Source organism: Phaenicophaeus curvirostris, chromosome 21, assembly GCF_032191515.1.
Source record: "Phaenicophaeus curvirostris isolate KB17595 chromosome 21, BPBGC_Pcur_1.0, whole genome shotgun sequence".
NCBI lineage: Eukaryota > Metazoa > Chordata > Aves > Cuculiformes > Cuculidae > Phaenicophaeus > Phaenicophaeus curvirostris.
The window spans coordinates 12,283,437-12,302,971 of record NC_091412.1 but is presented as its reverse complement, the minus strand read 5'-3'; the positions used below and the strand labels follow the sequence as shown (position 1 = coordinate 12,302,971).

Sequence of the window (19,535 nt, the reverse complement as noted above, 5' to 3'; positions counted from 1 at the left end):
CGGCTCCCCGCTCGCCTCAGCCCCGGCTCCCCGCTCGCCTCAGCCCCGGCTCCCCGCGCCCCGCGGCGGCTGCGCGGCCCCGCCCGGCCCCAGCGGGACTGGGGCGGGGATGGAGGGGGTTCGTTCTGGGGATGAGGAGGTTGAGGGGGCGCCTCGTCGCTCTCTCCCGCGAGGGAGGTCGTGGCGAAGGGGAGCCGGGCTCTGCTCCCCGGGAACGAGGGGCGGGATGGGAGGGAACGGCCTCAGGCCGCGCCAGGGCAGGCTCGCATGAGATATAGGGGAAAACTCCTTCACCGAAAGGGTTCCCGGGCACTGCAGAAGGTCCCAGGGCGGCGGTGGAGCCCCCATGCCTGGAGGGGAGCAGAAGCCGGGCAGGCGAGGTGCTCGGGGATCTGGTTTAGCAGCGGACAAGGATGGTTGGGCTCCGCGATCCCAAAGGCCTTTTCCAACTGAGCGATTCCATGACTGAGCCCTGTGGAACAGGAGCGGTTGAAGCTCTTTAGGAGCTCGGTGCTGCTCTGTCTGCTGGTGTCGCACGCACTGAGACCCGAGCACTCGTCACAGCAGTGGGGCAGCGAGGACCTCGTGTCAACCTGTGCTGGCGGCTGCCCCGCACGGTGGGATTCTCAGTGGGATTCCAAGGGGAGTGGGCTCGCGGGTGCCTGGCGAGGAGGAGGAGGCCGCGCTGGGTGCAGGTCAGCTTTCCAGCCCACATTCTGGAAGGTGCTGGGCGCTGCTGCAGCTGCTGGCGTGGGGCCGCCTGCCCCCAGGTTCAGCTGTCTCACGCTTCCCAAAATAGGAAGGGAAAAGGGTCTGAGGCGGGGGCAGCGTCCCAGCCGTGGGCTGTTCTGGTGTGACCCCCCCCAGCTCCTGCTCCGTGCCCCCTGTGCCGCTGTGGGCGGAGGGGAGCGGGGATCTGCCCTGGTGGGTGGGAGAGGATCCCCTCTCACTGCCCGCAGGAGCCCCCCGAGCTAGGCCGGCTGCCGGGGCCCCGGCTTGCAGCTCTCCCCAGGGACTGTGTCAGGGGACAGGAGGGGACAGCCTGCGGTGACAGGTGACGCTGATGGGCAGCAGGAGCTGCCAGGCCCTGCCCAAACTTGGAGTGGGAGCTGAGCCCTCTTCTGTGCCACACAGCCCCTCCACAGTGCTGCCAGACTTCTTTAATTATTCCTTTTTCGTTGTTGTTTTTTTTACCTCTTATTAATTGACTCTTAAAGATCTACAGCCGTGGGAAAAACTACTGGGAAGCCACAGCCTTGAGGAGCAATTTAGGTCTTCATTTTCCAAATTCTTCAGCCCGGTAAGCTGCTTTTATTAATGTGTGCGTTAATTACTCGTTGGCCTCATGGTGAAGCACAACTTAGTGGGGTAGGCGGGCAACCCCAGTGATACAGACAGCTGGGAATGGGACACAAATTTATGTTTTTCCTTAAAGCTCCCCAGATGGAGGATCCCATCCAGCTGAAAGAGGAAGGCAATAAATATTTTCAGGCCAGTGACTATGAGAAAGCTGTGCAAAGCTACACTCAAGCCATAAAGCTCAACAAGGACAAGGCGCTGCAGGCGGTGCTGTACAGGAACAGGGCAGCCTGTTTCCTCAAAAAGGTAAGAAGAGCTCTGAGCTTGCCTGGGGCAGTGCTCAAGGGGAGACGGGTGGGGAGGCAGCCAAGGATGATCACCAGCTGTGGATGCCATGGTTTGTCCATTTATTGAATGGGGTGTTTGCAAACTGGTGTGAAATTATTTGTCCTGGGCTTCTCTGTGAGCTGTGAAGCTCCCTCCTTGCTTCAGTCCTGATGGGGCTGAGCACACTCGTTCAACTTAGAGATGGTCCCACTTTATCAATTGGAAGCAAAAGTTTTTGGCAGGCAGGCTGCTCCACACTTACAGGAAAGCTCTGTAAGCTGCAGACTGGAATGCAGAGGTCACAGTGTGCATGAGGGGGACATGCTCTGCTGTCCCACTGCTAACGGCTCATCCCTCCCTTCTGGTTTAACAGGAAGAATATGCCAAGGCAGCCTCGGATGCGTCTAGAGGTAAGGAGGGGGCTGTTTTGAGTAGAGAGAGCTGTGTTTCTGGGTGCTGCTTTCACATCTGCTCTTGCGGCACTGTGATCTCCTTCCTTGATATCCACTGACATCCAAATGCTGAGGCCACAAGGGACTTAATTGGAGGAGGTTCAAAAGAAGATGCGCCAGTTTGATGTGTTGGTGCCATTGGTGCTGATCAGGTACCAAGTCACTCACAATGTTAGCTGTGTCTCAAGGAGCAGTAGTGACCGTAAAGCAAATCGCAGTTTACACAGAAAATTTCCAAGAAACGCACTGATGCCTGGTTTTGGTTCACTTTCCCAGCTATTGACATCAATTCTTCGGATATCAAAGCCTTGTATCGGCGCAGCCAAGCTCTGGAAAAACTGGGTAAATTGGACCAGGCATTCAAAGATGCTCAGAAATGTGCCACTATTGAACCCCGCAACAAGAACTTCCAGGACACCCTGAGGCGGCTGGGGGCAAACATCCAGGAGAAGGTAAAGACTAGGGGAGCAGATTGAATGGCTAAATTAAAAAGCGTGGCAGCTCACTCCTGAGTCTGGCCTGGTCCTGACTGTCCTGGCAAGGAACTGGACCAGCTTTGGTCTGTGTCTGACAGTCACCACATTGACTTAGTTACCTTTGTGCAGGTGCTGTGAAGAAGTCCCTGCATCACTAAGTACGGTGAGGTCTCAGAGATGACAGCTCAGGGCTGGCTCTGCCCAGGCCAGTGAGTCTGATATGGGTAGTCAGTGCTCTCTGACAAGGGACACCCATTTTGTTGTTCAGCTTAGATTGTCTGTCATGTCCTTGAAGCAGTAAAGGACAATTGCTTCTCAATTTTCTCCCTCTGATGCTCCATGCACTCTCTGTTGGCACAGCTGCGCATTCAGTTCTCCACGGACTCGAGGGTGCAGAAGATGTTTGAAATCCTGCTGGATGAAAACAGTGAGAAAGAAAAGCGAGAGAAGGTGAGAGCTGTCCTGGACTTGGCAGGACAAATTGCTGTTGTTTAATGTTAGAGGCCATGCCGAGGAGCAGAAGACTGCATTCTCTTCCCCACCTCTCCCTGGCGGAGGGCAAGGTGAGGAGCTGGGAGATGAACTGCACTCAGAGACACAACTGAGAGGAGAAATACCCCTTGTGTTGTGGGAAGGTGGAGCAACCTCACAAAATACCAAAGGTGAGATCAGACTGGACTCCTGCTCAGACTGATTTCTGCCACCTTCCCCAGGTTTCTCTCCAAGCAGGGAATCACTTCTCTTGGGCAGAGCAAAGCTGACCCCCAGATGTACCTGGAGAAACAGTCTGGTGGGGTCAGAGCTCTCCACCACATGCACCTCAGATGGCCACCCCACCGCTCCCACTGGGAGATCCCGGAGCTGCATGGAGGTGTTTTGGAGGCCATTTCACTGACCTGGTTCTCCTGTCTTCCGCCTAGGCTGCCAACAACCTCATAGTCCTGGGGCGGGAAGAAGCAGGTGCCGAGAGGATTTTCCAGAACAACGGGGTCAGCTTGCTGCTGCAGCTGATAGAAACCAAAAATGCTGAGCTGATCCTGGCAGCTGTGAGGACACTTTCAGGCATGTGTACGGGACACAAGGCTCGGGTAAGTGATGTGGTGCTTGAGGCTTTCACTGCTGTTGCCTTGCGCCTGGGACACTGGGTTTGATCACAGCCAGGATGGAGTCTGTGCACTAAATAGGGTCTTTGCTAACAGTCAGGCATGAGGGCCTCTTCCAAACCCAGCCATGCTCATCTTAGCATCTTCATTGGAAACAGCCTGTTGGGTTACTGGCAAATCTAGATTTTAGGAGTTGTCTTAAATGAAAACAAGTATGGAAAGCAAAACTCTGCCTTGTACTGACTGGGGATTCACCCAGGACAATCCTTTCTTTGTGCAAACTGAGGCTGGCTGTTCTAACGCGTGCTTGAAGGGAAAAGCTTGTATGTTGTGCTAATGCTGCCGTGCTTTCTCGACTCCGGGCCAGGCCACTGCCATTCTCCATTACCTGGGCATCGACAACATTTGTATGTGGATGTCAGTAGACAATGAAGAAATCTCCCTGGCTGTCTGCAACCTCCTGCAGGCCATCACTGACTGCTTGCTGGGCCAGGGGAAGGAGGAGCAGCACGGGAAGGAGGAGGCTGTGGTGCTAGGTAACAGCATGTGACTTAGTGGTCCTTAAGTCTTACTGGAAGAGAAGTGGGGTGAGCAGGGAGGGCTCTGCTCTTGGGATGTCTACCTTATTTCTTTTTCTTTGTTGAGGTGGAGACTTTACCCTTCAGCTGTCCAGGATAACAACCTGCACACAGCTCTTACCTTCATCGTGTTAACTTTAGTACCCATGTTCCAGCCATGCAATGGCTTTGAATGGTTTTCGCTGAGTTCACCAGCTTTCAAAGATAATTTCTTGTAACTGGCTGCTACTGCCTTGCTTCCGTGTAGATACTAAAAAAGACTTGAAGATGATCACAATGCACTTGCTGGATATGCTGGTCAGTAAGAAAGTATCTGGACAGGGGCGAGACCGAGCTCTCAACCTCCTCAACAAGAATATACCCAGGCAGGACCTGAAAGACCATGACAACAGCAGGACCATCTTTGTCATTGACAATGGTGAGTCCTTCCCCTTCATGCTTGTTCTGATTTGGGAGATGTGGAACTCTGTATTCTTGCCAGAACACCTGTTCAACTGATCCTTTCTGGCAAATTAATCCTCTCTGGCTTTTTTGGTGCATGCAGCCCTGAAGCAAAGCCAGACTTAATAACAGGAAAGAGTTTTAAGATTAAGAGAATAAAAACTGTGTATGAGAAGAAGGATTTTCTGATTTCTAAAGGACTGACTTAATATCTCTGGTTGGTTTGTCCCAATGTATTTGTAAAGTTAGGAGGATTTGGCTTGGATAGGTTGTCTAGCTTAGGATGAGATGAGCAACTTCTGAGCTTGCCAGATCCTTAAACTGGTCATTCCTAAAACTGGAAGGTGGTGAGGAATTTGTGTGGGGTGTGTTCTCATGCTAATTCCAATGCGTGTGTGTGTTATCACTTTGGGTGAAGTTATTTAATTACATCAAAGCAAAAGGAGGGTTGAGACATCCAGAATCACTTGAAAATCACTGGCTTTTTCTCAAAGCCTCCAGCCCTGGAGCTCAGGAGTTTTAACGCCTCCTGACAAAAATAACTGATCCAGCCATGGATCAGATGTGCAGTTTTGCTTATCTCACTCTGAGCACTGGGTAAAAGTCTGGCGCTGTGAACACATAATCTCGCCAGCAGAAGCTCCTCCCCAGTAAATATCTGAGTGCCACCTTTGTTCAAGTCTTATGTGATTCGGCTGCAAAGTAATGAAAGCTGCCCAGGCTGGCTGTGTCCTGCAGAAAAGTACCTGGAGTTTTGTACAGACCTCTCCCCTCTAGCAGCCATGTCATTCTATTGTTCCCAGGCTTAAAAAAGATACTGAAAGTGGTGGGCCAGATTCCTGAGATGCCTGACTGTCTGCCGCTGACAGAGAACACCCAGCTGACTGCCTCCGTCCTCCTAAATAAACTCTACGATGACCTGCGCTGTGACCCAGAGCGTGACAACTACCGGGTGATCTGCGAGGAGTACATCAAGTGAGTTGGGGCTGCCTGACTGCGGCTGAGCTGGCCCAAGGCGCAGGAGCAGGAGATCTTGGGAAGGAGATGAGGCACTCACAATCTGTTTTAGGAACCGAACTGAGGCCCTGGGAGATAAATATTTGCTTGAGATCCTGTTGGATCCTTCAGCTGGGATCCTCAGATGCTCACATTGTGCTCCAACCTGCAGGATCACAGCCTCTGCATGGGCTTGGGCTCAGTCCCGTCCCAGATACCTCTATGTTTCAGCAGTGGAGTGTAGTTCCCAGTCTGAGGGAGGACACTGAGAATTGTAAGCAACTGCTGTTTCATATGCTGACTTCCTCTATCCCATGCAGGAGCAAAATTGACCCACAAGACATGGATAAGACACTCCATGCCATCCAGATAGTGTCTGGAGTTCTGCAAGGACCCTTTGACTTGGGCAACAAGCTACTTGGCATGAAGGGTGTCATGGAGATGATGGTTGCCCTGTGTGGGTCTGAGAGGGAGATTGACCAGCTGGTGGCTGTGGAAGCCCTCATCCACGCCTCCACCAAGCTGAGCCGGGCCACCTTCATCATCTCCAATGGGGTGACACTCCTGAAGGAGATCTACAAGAAGACAAAAAATGAGAAGATCAAAATCCGAGCCCTGGTGGTAAGGATGGCAGCCCGGGCCTCTGTCACCTGCCACACTCACAGATTAACCCTGGACCTGGGAAGGGGGAGGTCCTGGGAACACGTTGGGTTCACTCACCTCAGCTGGGGGATGGTTTATAGTGCTTCCCCCAACAAGGAAGGGAGAGATGGCAGAACAGGAAAGCATATGGATTACAGTTAACTTTGATAGGAAAACTGGTTAATGTTCCATTAAAGATATCCAATAAGAGCACAAAACCTCACTTTGCTCTGCTACGAGTTGAATGATCTTCTGGGAGTCAGAATGCTTCCTCTTTGTTAGAGGTGACTTCAGAGATGGGAATAGGCTGGTTTGGGGCAGCAACACTAGAGGGTTAATGGACCTTTCTCAATTCTGTATTCTCTTCATCCTCCTCAGGGTCTCTGCAAGCTGGGCTCAGCAGGAGGTACGGATTACGGATTGCGGCAGTTTGCTGAGGGCTCCACTGAGAAGTTAGCCAAGCAGTGCCGGAAGTGAGTGATTTCACTTTTTTCTTCTGTCATCCTATACCTTGCAAAATACAGTATGTTCCTTTCTGAAGAGATCCTGCCCACACGTTGCCTTCATAAACCGTGGCTGCCTGGCAGCCAATGGTGCTCCCAGAGCGATTGCACCGGGAGCTGAAGCTCAGCTGTGCCTGAAGCAACCATATGTTACTCCTGCCTGCACAGATAAGCCTTCTTCCTCCCTCCCTCACCATGTGAGACAGCAGACGTGGTGCCTCCCTCTTGGCCACAGTGGGGCAGCCTTGTAATTGATGTCTAAAATATGCACAAGGAGCTTCTGAAGGTGAATGTACCAGGTGGACTAACAAAGAAGTTAGGAAGTGACTTGAGTGGGTGATTTTTGCTGCTGGCATGGGGATAGCAGCGTGTCGGTGTTTACTGTGATGGTGAAGGCAAAGCAGTGCTGAGTAGCTGTCCTGGGCTGTCTTCCCCTGCAGTGCTTAAATGCCTCAAGCTGGGCCATGGAAGGAGAATAATGTCTTAAGGGAAGCACCCACAGTCTTTAGAAGCAGAACCTGCGGACATGTTCGGGCCGGAAACAGTCTCTATATCTGTTTCTCCTCTCTCTTCTCCCAGAGAAGTTAGTCCTGGCTCCTGAGATAAATGTGGCTGTTATTCTCTCTTCCAGATGGTTGTGCAACACCAGCATTGATACCCGCACCAGGAAATGGGCTGTGGAAGGGATGGCGTATCTAACCTTTGATGCAGATGTGAAAGATGACTTTGTTGAAGATGAGCCAGCCCTGCAGGCTATGTTTGAATTAGCCAAGGTCCACCTGCTTACCTTGTTCCCTCATTCCTCTGATAGCATCAAGTTCTCTCAGCTCTCTAGCTCAGTGCTGTCTCCTAGGTAGGAGGAGCTTTGACCCCAACCCCTCACCTCTAGTTTGGCAAAACTGCAGTTTGCCACAGAGAGACCTCAAGGTTGTTATCCTACGCTTCTCCCAAGGTTGAGTAAGGTTGCTTTTACCTTTACTGTCAGCAGCTGCATGAAAGCCAGAGGCATTGAGGTGTTGGCAGCATCTGATGATATCAAACAGCCTGTTTGATCATAAAAACTTTTAGTTTTTTCTGCTGTGGGCTGTGAAGCTGGGGATAAGCCTAAGAACACTTCAGCTAGTGCATACCACCCCGATGGCAGTCCTAAGGGACCTGTTTCCTTGCCATGCTCTCCTCACCCTCACCCAAGCTTTTATTTTTCTGTACAGACAAGCGACAAGACTATCCTGTACTCTGTGGCTTCTGCATTGGTGAACTGTACCAACAGCTATGATACCAAGGAGCTGGTCCCAGAACTGGTGCAACTGGCAAAGTTCTCCAAGCAGCACGTGCCTGAGGAGCATCCAAAGGTAGGTTGTCTACAGCTGGGGAGCTGGCTTGGATCTGAAGACTTTCCTTGGTGACTCCATTGTCACAGACCTCGGGTCTCCTGTCTCTGAGGCTGAAATTGCTTTGCCGTCCACCCAGGCATGGTTGTAGTCAGCAGGATGGCAGCTGTCAAGGGGCTGATCCCTTCCCATGTTCCCCCTCAGGACAAGAAGGATTTTGTTGTTAAGCGGGTGAAGCGATTGCTGAAAGCTGGTGTCGTCTCTGCCTTGGCGTGCATGGTGAAGGCGGACAGTGCCATCCTGACAGACCAGAGCAAGGAGCTTATTGCCAGGTGCCTTCTTTGCTGTTGTGGGAGCCAGGGGTGCTGGGTAGTCTGGGTGCCACCAACCTGGCTCCCTGCCTCGGGAGTGGGAGGGCTGCATTCTGCCCATGGGGGCAAGATGAAAGCAAAGTGGAGAAAAGATTTAAAACCAAAGTTTTCCTTAAGCAGTGAGATGAAAATCTACATTCTAATCTTCAAGCTGGCTTACAGGGCTGCCCTACTAGGATGCATTTTGAATTTCTAGTCCTCTGTCCCGGTTTGGGTTGGAAAGGAGTTCATCTTACAGGCCTGGAATTTTTTTACTGTGCCATTTGTTGCTTCCTCCTGAAAGTTGTGGCCACTGGGTTAAACACCTGGAATTTACCCATGGATCTGGCACCCCTGCAAACCTTAGCCCCATTCCATGGGGGATGTGGGTTATTCCCTTCCCACATGGCTGTTTCGCTAATAGATGCTGTGCTTCTGCAGGGTTTTTCTTGCCTTGTGTGAAGACCCCAAGGACCGCGGGACCATTGTTGCTCAGGGCGGTGGAAAGGTGATTACTTTTAGGTTTGCAGCCTGACCTAATGTGCAGTCAATGCCTGTTTGAAGCCTGCAACACGTCTACACTGAGGGAAAGTGGCAGAAAGGTGTGAGCTGTCTCAGACCCATGGTCAGGACAATCCCAAGCACAAACACAGGCTGATGGAGAATGGATTGGGAGCAGCCCTGAGAAGTACTTGAGGTGCTGGGGGATGAGAAGCTCAATGTGAGCCAGCAACGTGCTCTTTGCAGCCCAGAAGGCCAAACCGTGTCCTGAGCTGCATCCAAAGCAATGGGACCAGCAGGGTGAGGGAGGGGATTCTGCCCCTGCATCCAGTTCTGGAATCCTCAGCGCAGGAAGGACAGAGCTGTTGGAGTGAGTCCAGAGGAGGCCATGGAGATGATCCAAGGGCTGGAGCAGTTCCCATACAAGGACACGCTGAGAGAGTTGGGGTTGTTCAGCCTGGAGAAGAGAAGGTTCCAGGGAGACCTTAGAGCAGCTTCCAGTGCTAAAAGGGGCTCCAGGAAAGCTGGGGAGGGGCTCTTGATCAGGGAGTGCAGAGAGAGGGTGAGGAGGAATGGTTTTGAGCTCAAAGAGTGTGTTTAACTCATCCTTTAAATCTTGTCAAGAGGCATTGAATGCTTTTCCGTGTGTCACTAGGCCCTGATACCTCTGGCTGTGGAAGGCACCGAAGTTGGCAAGATAAAGGCATCTCATGCTCTGGCAAAAATTGCTGCTGTCTCCAATCCTGACATGGCATTCCCAGGGGAGAGGGTAAGATTTAAAAAAAAACAACAAACCAAATATCTTAGTAATTCCCATAGCAAATGAAAATTGCCAAGATCTGTGAGCTGGAAAAGCAGTAACACGCCTTCTCCTCTTAGGTGTACGAGGTGGTAAGGCCTCTTGTCAGTCTCCTGAACACTGAGAGAGATGGCCTCCAGAATTATGAGGCTCTGTTAAGTCTCACTAACTTTGCAGGAAGAAGTGATAAACTCCGGTGAGTTAAACTGCTTTTTGATGTTCTTTTTCCCCTAGGAGTTAATGTGACTTTCAGTTGAATAATTTTCTTGTAGGCCTGTGAAGACTGGTCATTTTGAACTGCCTTTGGCAGAGCTACAGAGGTCTCAGAACTAAAAGATAATAAAAATAGCCAGGAAGAGGAGAGTGGCATGTTTTCCTTTAGGAAGAGGAAAGACATGAACCTAATCTGCATTAGACGGGGGACAAACCACACACCATGAGCTCCAGTGCTGCAGGCACTGAATTGTTTCAAGGCCTTCGCTATCTGCAGTTAATATTTTATAAGTTGATTATTCCTTGTCCTATGATGTATTTTATCTTACTGCTCTTCAGGATGAAGATAATCAAAGAGAGGGCCCTGCCAGATATTGAAAATTATATGTTTGAGAACCATGATCAGCTTCGCCAGGCAGCCACGGAGTGCATGTGCAACCTGGTGGTCAACAAGGAGGTAACTCGCTGTGCATCTCAGACTTGTCTGCGTGCACCAGTTTGTGAGTCCCTGCTGCGAGGCTGTCTGGAATGGGTTGTCTATGGATATCATGACATTCTGTTTTTTCAGGTTCAGGAGCGGTTTGTGGCTGATGGAAATGACCGGCTGAAGTTGGTGGTGTTGCTGTGTGGTGAGGATGATGAGAAAGTCCAGGTTGCAGCAGCAGGAGCCCTGGCCATGCTTACAGCAGCACAAAAGAAACTCTGCTCTAAGATGACTGAAGTGGTAAGACCCTAAGTCTCATTCTTACCAGGGCAAATGTAGCTGTGGAGGGATGCAGCTCAGTCATGGAAATGGCTCTCAAAAGGAAGGGGTAGACCACCAGTCTGATAGTGAGGAACTTGGTGGTGAAGTTAAGGCATGGTGTGTGTGCTCCTGGTCCATCCCTGCACAGAGAAGACCAGCCTGCCTTTATACCTGACTTCATCTCAGAGCCGTAATGTTTCTATATAACCATTCCTCAAGTGAAGTCCCAGATGTGAGCTGTCAGCATGGTTAGGAACAAGAATATTATTCTATAGGCTCTTAAAGCTTCTGATAAATAACCTGAAATACAATCCTTGTTTCACTCAGAAATTAGAAGAGCTCAATAGGTAATTTACTGAGCTTTACAGATCCTCAAACATCTCCCTTTCCCGCACAGACCTGTAGGTCCTGGAAGCTCTGAGCCTGCAAGCTGAGTATCTGTGAAGAGGTGGGGTTGAGAGCTCTTGAACGCTGTTGTGTTGCACACACGCTGGTGTTGGACCCTGGGGCTTGTTAGAGTAAAAATGATTAATTAAGCCAAAGGAGGGGACTCAGGAATATCAATGTGGGGAGTGGGTGGTCTGCTTCTGGTCATGTCAGCTGTGGCAATACTCTGACCACAGTCTTTGCGCAGAGACTATGCAGCCGCCTAAACATGAAATGTGCTTCGTGTGATTCTAGTGCCATGAAAGCTTCTGACTGTAGCATAACAAAAACAGGATTCAAAAATTTGGAGTTAGGTTTCCTTAGTTAAAGAACCAAATAACTATACCTGACACGAAGAGCTGAGTCCCTGTGCTTCCTCCTGCTGAGGAACACCTTGCCAAGCTCACCTTCTTGGTCGAGGTATTCTTCAGGTCAATACTAACAATCTTTCTTTCTCCTGAAGACCACCCAGTGGCTTGAAATCCTGCAGAGGCTCTGCTTGCATGACAACATGGAAGTACAGCACCGAGGACTGGTCATCGCCTTCAACTTAATCAGTGCTGACAAAGAGCTGGCGAAGAAGCTGGTGGAGACGGAGCTCCTGGAGATCCTGACATACATCGGCAAGCAGGAGGACGACCCCAAGAAGCAGCACATCATTAATGTAGCACGTGATTGCCTGACAAGGTGCATGGATTATGGGCTCATCAAACCTCTCTCTCGGGCATAAGTTAATGAACACCACGAAAAAAGGCTGAATGTGGGGGGGGAAAAGCTACTCAGACATGTGGAAAGGTGAGAGCCATGAGAAAAATGTAGTGGTGCCATTGCCAAGGCACAGAATCGTTTGGCACAACTCTGGAGGATCAGAAACAAGGAAAGGGAGACATTTGCCTGGGACGTTTGTGAAGTGTCCATGTCCAATGGTGTAAATCCTTTCTTTGCCCCCAGTCAGCTGATAATGATGAAATCTTAGGGGTGCCACTGTAAAAGAGTTGCTTGTGTTGGGAATGTGCCAGAGGCTGCTGGAAAGAAACTCAACTGACCTGAAATCTGCTGTGCAACCATCTGCAGCTCCTGGTACTTCTGGAATTTCTAGCAATGGTGGGACGGGTAGGTTAAATGCCTTCTGTCCTGGTTGGGTTTTAGCTGTGTGCTTTGTTCATTTATGGTACAACTGAACCAGCATGGGTGGTAGTATGGGATAATATTTAGCTGGAAGAATTTTCCCATCCAGTTGCACAAGGCCCCCTCTAGCTTGCTGACACGGGACAGCCTGGCTGACTGTGGAGATCTCAGACTCCCCCAATATAACAGAGAAAAGGTCTTACCCCACCTCTTCTTCTTAGCTCAGGGTTAAAACATAAATATTTGAACTATCACTTTTAAATCCTTAAAGTCCCAGAATGTGCAGCAGAAATAGTACACAAAGCACCTGGAGTGTGTTATCTTTTTTTTCCTCTGGTCCCCTCCTGCTATTAAAATCTATGAGAAACAAAAGTGCTTCATTGCTTGTTTCACTTCTTCTCTGCTGGTTTTGTTTTCATTCCCTCTGTTTTTTGTGACAAAGCACTAGTGTCCACAGCCCTCACTGGATCTTTCTAGCTCTAGCTGAACTTCAAAACTGATTTTTGCTGGGAGCCCAGCCCTCTGGAGGTATTACTTCCCTCTCCCTGGCACTTTTTCCTCTGATAGGCTTTGGCCAGGGGAAGAGACAATTCAAAAAGAATTGCTTAGGGAAATTTCCTCTATGTAGGGCATTCAGCACTTGTTCAGTATGAAAGGTCAGTGTTCCATGAAACTTTTAGAGTTGCAAAGTCAGAGATCAAGCTCTGGCAGCGGGGGAGCAGGATGGCAAGCCTCAAAGCGCCCTACAGAAGATACAGTCCGCTCTCTTCATTTGCAATTTTTGCAACAAGATTTAATTTTCTTACCTTTTTATACTGACAAATCATACTGCAGCTAATAACATGCTGAAATCACGCCCATACGCAACTTCCAGCTGAAATAGTTGAAGTAACGGGTTAAAACTGGCTTAGAACTTATCCCCACGGGCGCGAACCCCGCAGCTTTGGAGCGTCCTGGCGTCCCCTCCCTCCCTGGGGCCCCGGGCGCGGGGCCAGAGCGAGAGGGCCGACAGCCCCGCCCGAGCCCCTAGTGTGGAAGAAACGCGAGCGAGCGCTGGACTGTTATAAAATAAACCTTTATTCCGCTCTCTCCCCGCCTGCTGCGGCCCGGCCGGAAGCGGAAACAGCGGCGGAAGTGGCGGCGGCGGGAAACGCCCCGCGCGCCAAAGGCGGGAAGCGGAAGCTCCGCCCCGTGCGCCCCAGACGCTCGCTTCCTATTGGCTCCCGTCCGCCCCGCGCCCCTAAGGCGCCTTCCTATTGGCTCCCGCTGACCCGCCGGGGGCGCCCATTGGCTGCCGGCCCAGCGCCACCTCCGCGTGTCCGGGGCTGCGGGAGCCGAGAGCGGGGGGGCGGGGCGAGAGGAGGTTGAGGGGTCCGGGTCCCTGAGGATGGGAACCTGGGGGCGCAGGGAGGGGTCGGTGGGAGCGCGCTGGGGCAAGGGAAAGCGAGGCCGGTGCCAGGGAGGCTGAGGGGGGTGAACCCCACCCAGGGCGCTGGGGCGCAGAGGAGCCGCGGGCACCTGGGGGGAGAATGCAGGGAGGGAAATGGGAAACGGAGTGCAGGTGGGTGGCACGAGGGAAGGGCTGGACCCCCCTCGTGCCCCCTGGGCCCTGGGAGAGCCGCTGGCCGCCGCGCCTGTAGGTATGGCGGGACTTTTCCTCTCTCTTTCGCCTGGCGCTGGCTCTCCTGACCTGCCTGGGATCCCAACGCGTGACCTGGCCTCCCCAGCTCCAGCCTCGCTCCTCTGCCCACCCCCTCGGTATCCATCACCTTCTACTGTTACAAGAAAACAAACCCTCCATTCATGGATAAACATATATCTTAAACTAGCTTCTTTTCTCTGTTGTGTGCTTGCAGATCAGCCAAAGCTTTAATTATTGCCTGTTAAGAGTCTCTTCTGCCTCGTGGGGTGGCATCATGTATAGGTTGTGTCAGGAGGAGGAGGGGAGGTTACAGTGTTTGGGAATGAGAGTGGGAAGCTCTTCCCTGTGTTACTCTACCAGCAAGGCTTTCTCATGCACACAAATGGACACACAAGCTCCACGTGGAGAGACTGTCTGCACTGATGGTGAAAAGTGCCCCCTCCTGCTGCTGCTGTGGGATACAGGTGGGTACAGGAAGGTGAAACAGCAACTCGGGGCTCAGTTCAGTCTCCTACAGCTGCTCCTGCCTCATCTCCCAAGGGTCAGACTTAACTTGCTGTAAACCCTGCCTTGTAGAAAATGCAATCTTGAAAATCTATGTTCCTTGGGAGGGAGGAGGAGTGTGTGTTTGTCTTTTCTCCAGGAAAATAACCTTTTTATGTTTTAGTTCCTGACTTGGAAGCAAGCTCCTTATTGCACGGAAATAGATTCCCCCAAAGCAATGATGAGTGAAGTACGTTCTGAACTGGTATTGCTGAGACTTCGCGTCTTTGCTCTGACCAGGGCATGATCATGTAATCTTCTCTCTGAGCTTATTTAGGCTTTGCTGCTGCTAGAAACTGAGGCACCATAAAATATATTTTAGATATAGGTAGGGGTTTTAGCAATTTCTTTTATCAACATAAAAACAAACCCTTGATTTGAAAAGTGAGTAGTGCAAACACTTGTTTGGATTTGTGTATCTGGCTGCGCTGGGTTTAGTGCTGGGTTTGCAGAGAGGGGTTTCTTGGTTTTCCTCCTGCCCAGGAACATGGCTTATGGAACTCCAGGTGCTCTGCTGCTGCAGCTTTGCTTGTAAATGTGATGCAGGCTTTACAAAAGAGTCAGAACTGTCTGTCCTGCAGATGCCTCATCAGCAGTTGGAGCAGCTGTTTTCTCACTTCAGGATTGCCAGCAGGGAGGCAGGAGTATTTTTGGAAGCGAGTTGTGGTGTCGCGTCTGGCTCTGGTGCTCTGCTCGCAGCCCCTTTGGGGAGGCAGCATAAGGCAGGGTGCGTCAGGCAAGTACAGGAAAAGATACAGAGCTGCTCTCTAATCTAGTTTTTATTCTCTTCCAGGTCTTGGTGACACCTTTGGTTTCATTTCCCTCTACCAGTGGAGAAGGAAGCTTCTATGGGGAACTTGAACCTAGGAGCACAGTTACGGTGGTTTTCTTTGAACAGCTCCCCGGCTTCCATTAAGGAAGCAGGGAAAGCAACTCCGTTGCTAACGCACCCTCTTTTAAGAGTGTCTGGGTGAGTCTCAAGTCTGGCCTGGGTTCACTAAGTGTTAAGAGACTTGCAAGTCAAGGTCTGACAGTAACATGTAGAGTGACTCCAGTGCTGCTGTTTGTGTGATTGCATTAAACAGAACAAAGCACCCTGAACACACTTAAGATTTATGAATTCTGTACCACCATGCAAGTCCAAAGGTTGGTTTAACAAAGTTGATCTTCCTTGAAAAATCATCCCTCGTCTATCTTTAGTTAGAATATATATACAGTTAGAAACATTCCCTTTGATCTGTCTTTCAAAACCCACAGGAACACTAATAAAATGTGCCAGGAAACTTCTGGGCCTGTCAGTGTGTGTGGGCTTGGTGCCTGCTGGTCAGGCAGGCGCCGAAGAGACCTCAGCATTCAAGAGTAATCAGAGCTGTTCCGGCTGTGAGGCTGGAGGTGGGTGGTCTGTGCAGGGCTGGGGCTGCTGTGGCCGTGGCCAAATCTATGTTAGGCAGGGACAGCAAAGCGTGGGGAGAGGGAGTGGAGGGCAGCCAGGGCCTGACAGGAGAGAGGGATTAATTCCGGGAGAAGGAGAGGAAGAAGCGCTGGCAGCAGTGGCGCTTCACAGATACCGGTTTGTGAGAGATGATGATATCTGTACAAAGCTAACCTGATGCAGCAAGCAGTGCGAATTCATATCCAGCCCAGACAGAAAGATTCCAAGCCTATAAAATAATAACCTAATATCCGTTATCAACTGCAAAGATGAAAGCAGCTTCAGCCCAGTCTCCCCTATGCAATCAGAACCCCTAGAGGAGCCAACTCTGTTTTTCCAATAACCAGAAAATAATTAAGTTAGGTTCTCAATCACCAAAGAATTTTGCTTTAAGAAAGCAGATAATAACAGATTTAAAGGCTTATTTAACAAAACCGAACTCTCATCACTTGGCACAGTAGCTGCTTTCATTTGTTTTGTCATTCTCCCTTGTGCAGAAAATGTAATCTCCTTCCTGTTCCTTCGTGTGTACACATCGCCTCTTGTTCCTTCAAAGAGTCAGAAGTCTTAATTTAGAACTGTTGATGGAGGGAAATAGCGGTGCGATGTTCTTAATTCAAAGGTGAGTAGCCTGGAAACACAGGGAGACTCCAGCAAAGCATAATCAGAGGAGAGGTTTAAGCATGGCTCTACCTCTTTGTTAAGCACTGGTGCCAGTGCTCGCCCCGGGCAGCTGCAGTGCCTGAGAAGCTGCTCAGGGAAGCCCGGAGACTTTTCCCTACCTCTTTAATTTGCTGGCTCGTGCCCTTGGGCAGGACTTTTACCAGTGATGCTCTCTGATCCTCGCATCTGCATTCTCCTTATCCATATCAACATTCCTCTCCTTTCAGCTGGTCTTTGAAGGCTTTTCCATGCCAGCTGAAAGGCTGTGGCTGTCCGATCCTTCTGAGGCGCTCACAGGAGGGCTGAACAGCTAACAGATGAAGGGAAGAGCCTCACTGGAATTCAAAAGGCAGCAAAACTCTGAGGCACCAAGTTCAAAGGAGCTCACTGATGAGCTGTAGTGCTCCAAAGTCTTCTATGGGACATAAGATAGGGTGAGTTTGGGCTTGTGGCTGCCCGGCTGCTGGCCTTGGCGATACACATCTCTGAAAGCACGAGGCTGGCCGTTCAGCTCTCGGGAGAGTACAGCTTGACAAGGTGCTGCAGCTCTGTGGCGTAGCCAGTGATCGGGCAGCGCTGGTGAGTCTTCACATAACTGTACACGCAGCGGTAGCAAAAGACAAAGCCGGAGGTGGACAGGGCCGTGGCATTGACACGGATTTTGCGGCACAGAGGGCACACGGTCTTCAGTTTGGGTAAGAGAGCTGAGCCAGCCTCGTGGTCGAGGTGCACAGGGGGTGGAGGAGTTGGGAGTGCTGTCAGAGATTTGATCGTCTCCTGGTTTTCTGAGGAGTACCACCAGTCCAGGAACTGGAGGAAGAACACACTGACGGACAGCCCGGTGGACAGGGAAAAGGCGATCCCACCCAACGCTTTCCTCACTGCTGACTGCACTTGTGTTTTAATGCTGTAACAGAGAGACGATATGGAGAAATCATTGCTATTGCATATTTATCCCTCTGCAAACCAAGACAAACAGAATGTGAGGAGTCACTGCTTTATACTCGTTCTTAATGCCAAGTAAGTTGTTCAACGTATCCCAAGTTTGTAATCTGCTAGGATGTTTCTCCCAGCTTCTTTGTATTTTAAAAAAAGCTTCAAGTCTTGTTTTATTCCAAAGTCTAAATTGGAAAAGCCTGGATCGAGGGGACGTGGACCCCAGAGTGTGTCACTCACGGATCCTCATTTTGCAGACCTTGAAGCTCAGTATCCATCCTTTCAGCAGTATTTCTGCAGTCTGCTCCCCTTGTTAAAGTGCAGGGCAAGGCTGCAGAATAAAGGCTGGAGTGCCAAGAGACCCCAACTGTGGCAAGCTTATTATCACAAAGGTTTGTGAAAGTAATCCCTGTTACCTGTTCCCTTGTTTACACTAAGGGAATATCCTTTTGGAGCACAGTTTGCCAGAGGTTAGCTTGAAGAATTTCTGGAGAACAGGACAGTTTTACAGCATCACCTCCAAATTAACACTCACAGAACCCTCTAGAAAGCAGCAGCTAAGCCACATTCTGACATACCCAGGTGTTTGACTCGAGGTGGCTCCCACTTTCTTCTCCAGGGCCTGGATGTCCTCTGCTGTCAGCCTGACCAGGCGGACGCCAGCGAGCCGCAGCAAGGGCGAGTGGTGCTGCGCCTTCCCCAGGATGTAGCACAGCTGCTGGACAAGGAACCAGCCCTCCCAGGCCATGTTGACAAAGGGGTAGGCAGCTAGAAAGGCTCTGTAAAAGCGCTTCCAGGATGATGACGGAGGGTGGATGGAGTACTCATCCTCCTCCCTCAGGCTGGACACCAGTTTCTCCAGCTTTCCCTTCAGGTAAGGAACAAGAACCAGCAAGATGAGAGATTTCCAGTGGTGCCTCCTGGGCAGGCCGGCGGTGGCTGGGGCGTGCGGCCCGCGCTCCGCCGTGGGAACCCGCTTCAGGCTGTAGAAGTTCTCGGAGAAGGAGGCGCTGCAGCTGCCCAGGTAATGGTGCTGGAGCAGCAGATCCAGAAGGACGTAGGCCTCATCGAACCAGTGCCACAGGGAGCCGAAGCGGCCAGGGTTGGACTCGGCCAGCACCTACGGAAAGGGGCGCAAAGCAGAAGGCCTGTAAGGGGAGGAACGTGCTTAACGACGCCTCGAACGATGCCTCCGGCTCGTAACGCCAGGAGGGGGGACAAAACTAGGGGGTGCCGGGGGGAAGCCTGGCGAGGGACGGAGCTGTGCAGCCCCTCGGGGGCTCCTCTCCGCTGCGCCCCCCCGCCCCTCTGCGGCCCCCCCGCCCCCGCGCAGCCCCGCGTTCCCCGGCCTCACGCGGAGCAGGTGCCGCAGCGCGGGGTTCAGCGCGGCCGCGAGGCTGTCCTGGGCCACGGCCTCGAACGCCGAGGGCCGCCCGGCAGGGGCCGCGGCGGCCGTCAGGTGCGCGCCGCGCTCCGCCATGCGCCCGCCCCGCCGCGCCGACAGGGGGCGCCCGCCCCCGGCTCCCCCCGCCCCTTCCCTTCCCGGCCCCGCCCCTCCCCTTCCCGGCCCCGCCCCTCTCCTGGCTCCGGCCGCCGCCGCCAGAGGGCGCCCGCGCAGCGCGTTCTGTTCGCGGCCCCCGGAAGCGCGAGCGGGCGGCGCTCTGTCCCTCCCTCCGCTCTGTGGTGGCGGGAGAGCAGCCGCTCCGGGCGGGGAAGAGGGGGCGGTTCTCGCGAGTCCTCCCGGCCCCCGCCCCGCTTCCGGTTCCGGCCCCGCAGCGGAGTGAGAGACCCGGCGGAGTGAGTGGGAACGGGGCGCGGGAGGGGGCTCTGGTTAGATACCGGGGGAGGGGGCTGACGCAAGCGTGAGAGGGGCACTGGGAGCTGTTCTGGGATGGGGTGGGGAGGCGAGGGTAGCTGGCGAGGGGCTGCGAGCGCTGCGAAGGGGGCACTGGGAGTTATACTGGGATGGGATGGGGTGGGGTGAGTGATTAGTGAGGTGCTGGGCCGGG

General features: G+C 52.1%; 3 protein-coding genes, 1 long non-coding RNA gene and 1 other non-coding gene across 7 annotated transcripts in view; 4 read left to right on the top strand and 1 right to left on the bottom strand.

The window, feature by feature from the left end:
• Nucleotides 1–1,280: 1,280 nt before the first annotated feature.
• UNC45B (unc-45 myosin chaperone B) lies at nt 1,281–12,699 on the top strand. The gene is made up of 20 exons (XM_069874073.1): nt 1,281–1,300; nt 1,436–1,605; nt 2,000–2,036; nt 2,355–2,530; nt 2,915–3,004; nt 3,475–3,642; nt 4,025–4,193; nt 4,483–4,653; nt 5,480–5,651; nt 5,993–6,293; nt 6,693–6,787; nt 7,449–7,590; nt 8,029–8,169; nt 8,353–8,480; nt 8,940–9,006; nt 9,655–9,768; nt 9,879–9,994; nt 10,351–10,468; nt 10,580–10,735; nt 11,646–12,699. Exons 2-20 carry the CDS (start codon nt 1,444–1,446, stop codon nt 11,910–11,912), a joined length of 2,790 nt encoding a protein of 929 aa, XP_069730174.1. The 5' UTR covers nt 1,281–1,300; nt 1,436–1,443; the 3' UTR covers nt 11,913–12,699.
• A 1,048-nt stretch (nt 12,700–13,747) lies between these two features.
• Nucleotides 13,748–15,770, top strand: LOC138729641 (uncharacterized). 2 transcript variants are annotated; one of them, XR_011338922.1, is made up of 3 exons: nt 13,748–14,068; nt 14,167–14,416; nt 15,289–15,770. It is a non-coding gene; the product is annotated as an uncharacterized lncRNA (long non-coding RNA). The 2 variants fall into 2 exon arrangements; XR_011338923.1 differs by lacking the exon at nt 15,289–15,770 and adding an exon at nt 14,620–14,928.
• Nucleotides 14,669–14,766, top strand: LOC138729843 (Z30 small nucleolar RNA). The gene has a single exon (XR_011338964.1). It is a non-coding gene; the product is annotated as a Z30 small nucleolar RNA (small nucleolar RNA).
• Nucleotides 15,771–16,281: 511 nt separating the features above from the next.
• On the bottom strand, nt 16,282–19,035 carry PEX12 (peroxisomal biogenesis factor 12). Its single transcript, XM_069874034.1, has 3 exons — nt 18,881–19,035; nt 18,105–18,646; nt 16,282–17,497 (listed from the first exon to the last, which is right to left on the bottom strand). Exons 1-3 carry the CDS (start codon nt 19,004–19,006, stop codon nt 17,098–17,100), a joined length of 1,068 nt encoding a protein of 355 aa, XP_069730135.1. The 5' UTR covers nt 19,007–19,035; the 3' UTR covers nt 16,282–17,097.
• Nucleotides 19,036–19,294: 259 nt separating this feature from the next.
• Nucleotides 19,295–19,535, top strand: part of AP2B1 (adaptor related protein complex 2 subunit beta 1) — a 71,323-nt gene continuing 71,082 nt past the window's right edge. The window contains exon 1 of one of the 2 annotated variants that reach the window (XM_069874137.1): nt 19,295–19,323. The gene's annotated coding sequence lies outside the window, so the exon portion shown is untranslated. The remainder of the gene's footprint in view (nt 19,324–19,535) is intronic. The other variant, XM_069874138.1, reaches the window with a different exon arrangement.

Excerpts from the sequence above, each read along its gene's own strand:
- PEX12 (XM_069874034.1), bottom strand. The coding sequence starts at position 19,006 with ATGGCGGAGCGCGGCGCGCACCTGACGGCCGCCGCGGCCCCTGCCGGG. Across the intron at positions 18,647-18,880 it reads CGCTGCGGCACCTGCTCCGC|GTGCTGGCCGAGTCCAACCC; the intron begins GTGAGGCCGGGG and ends CCCTTTCCGTAG. Across the intron at positions 17,498-18,104 it reads ACCTCGAGTCAAACACCTGG|CATTAAAACACAAGTGCAGT; the intron begins GTATGTCAGAAT and ends TCTCTGTTACAG.
- UNC45B (XM_069874073.1), top strand. The coding sequence starts at position 1,444 with ATGGAGGATCCCATCCAGCTGAAAGAGGAAGGCAATAAATATTTTCAG. Across the intron at positions 5,652-5,992 it reads ATCTGCGAGGAGTACATCAA|GAGCAAAATTGACCCACAAG; the intron begins GTGAGTTGGGGC and ends TATCCCATGCAG. Across the intron at positions 9,769-9,878 it reads TGGCATTCCCAGGGGAGAGG|GTGTACGAGGTGGTAAGGCC; the intron begins GTAAGATTTAAA and ends TTCTCCTCTTAG.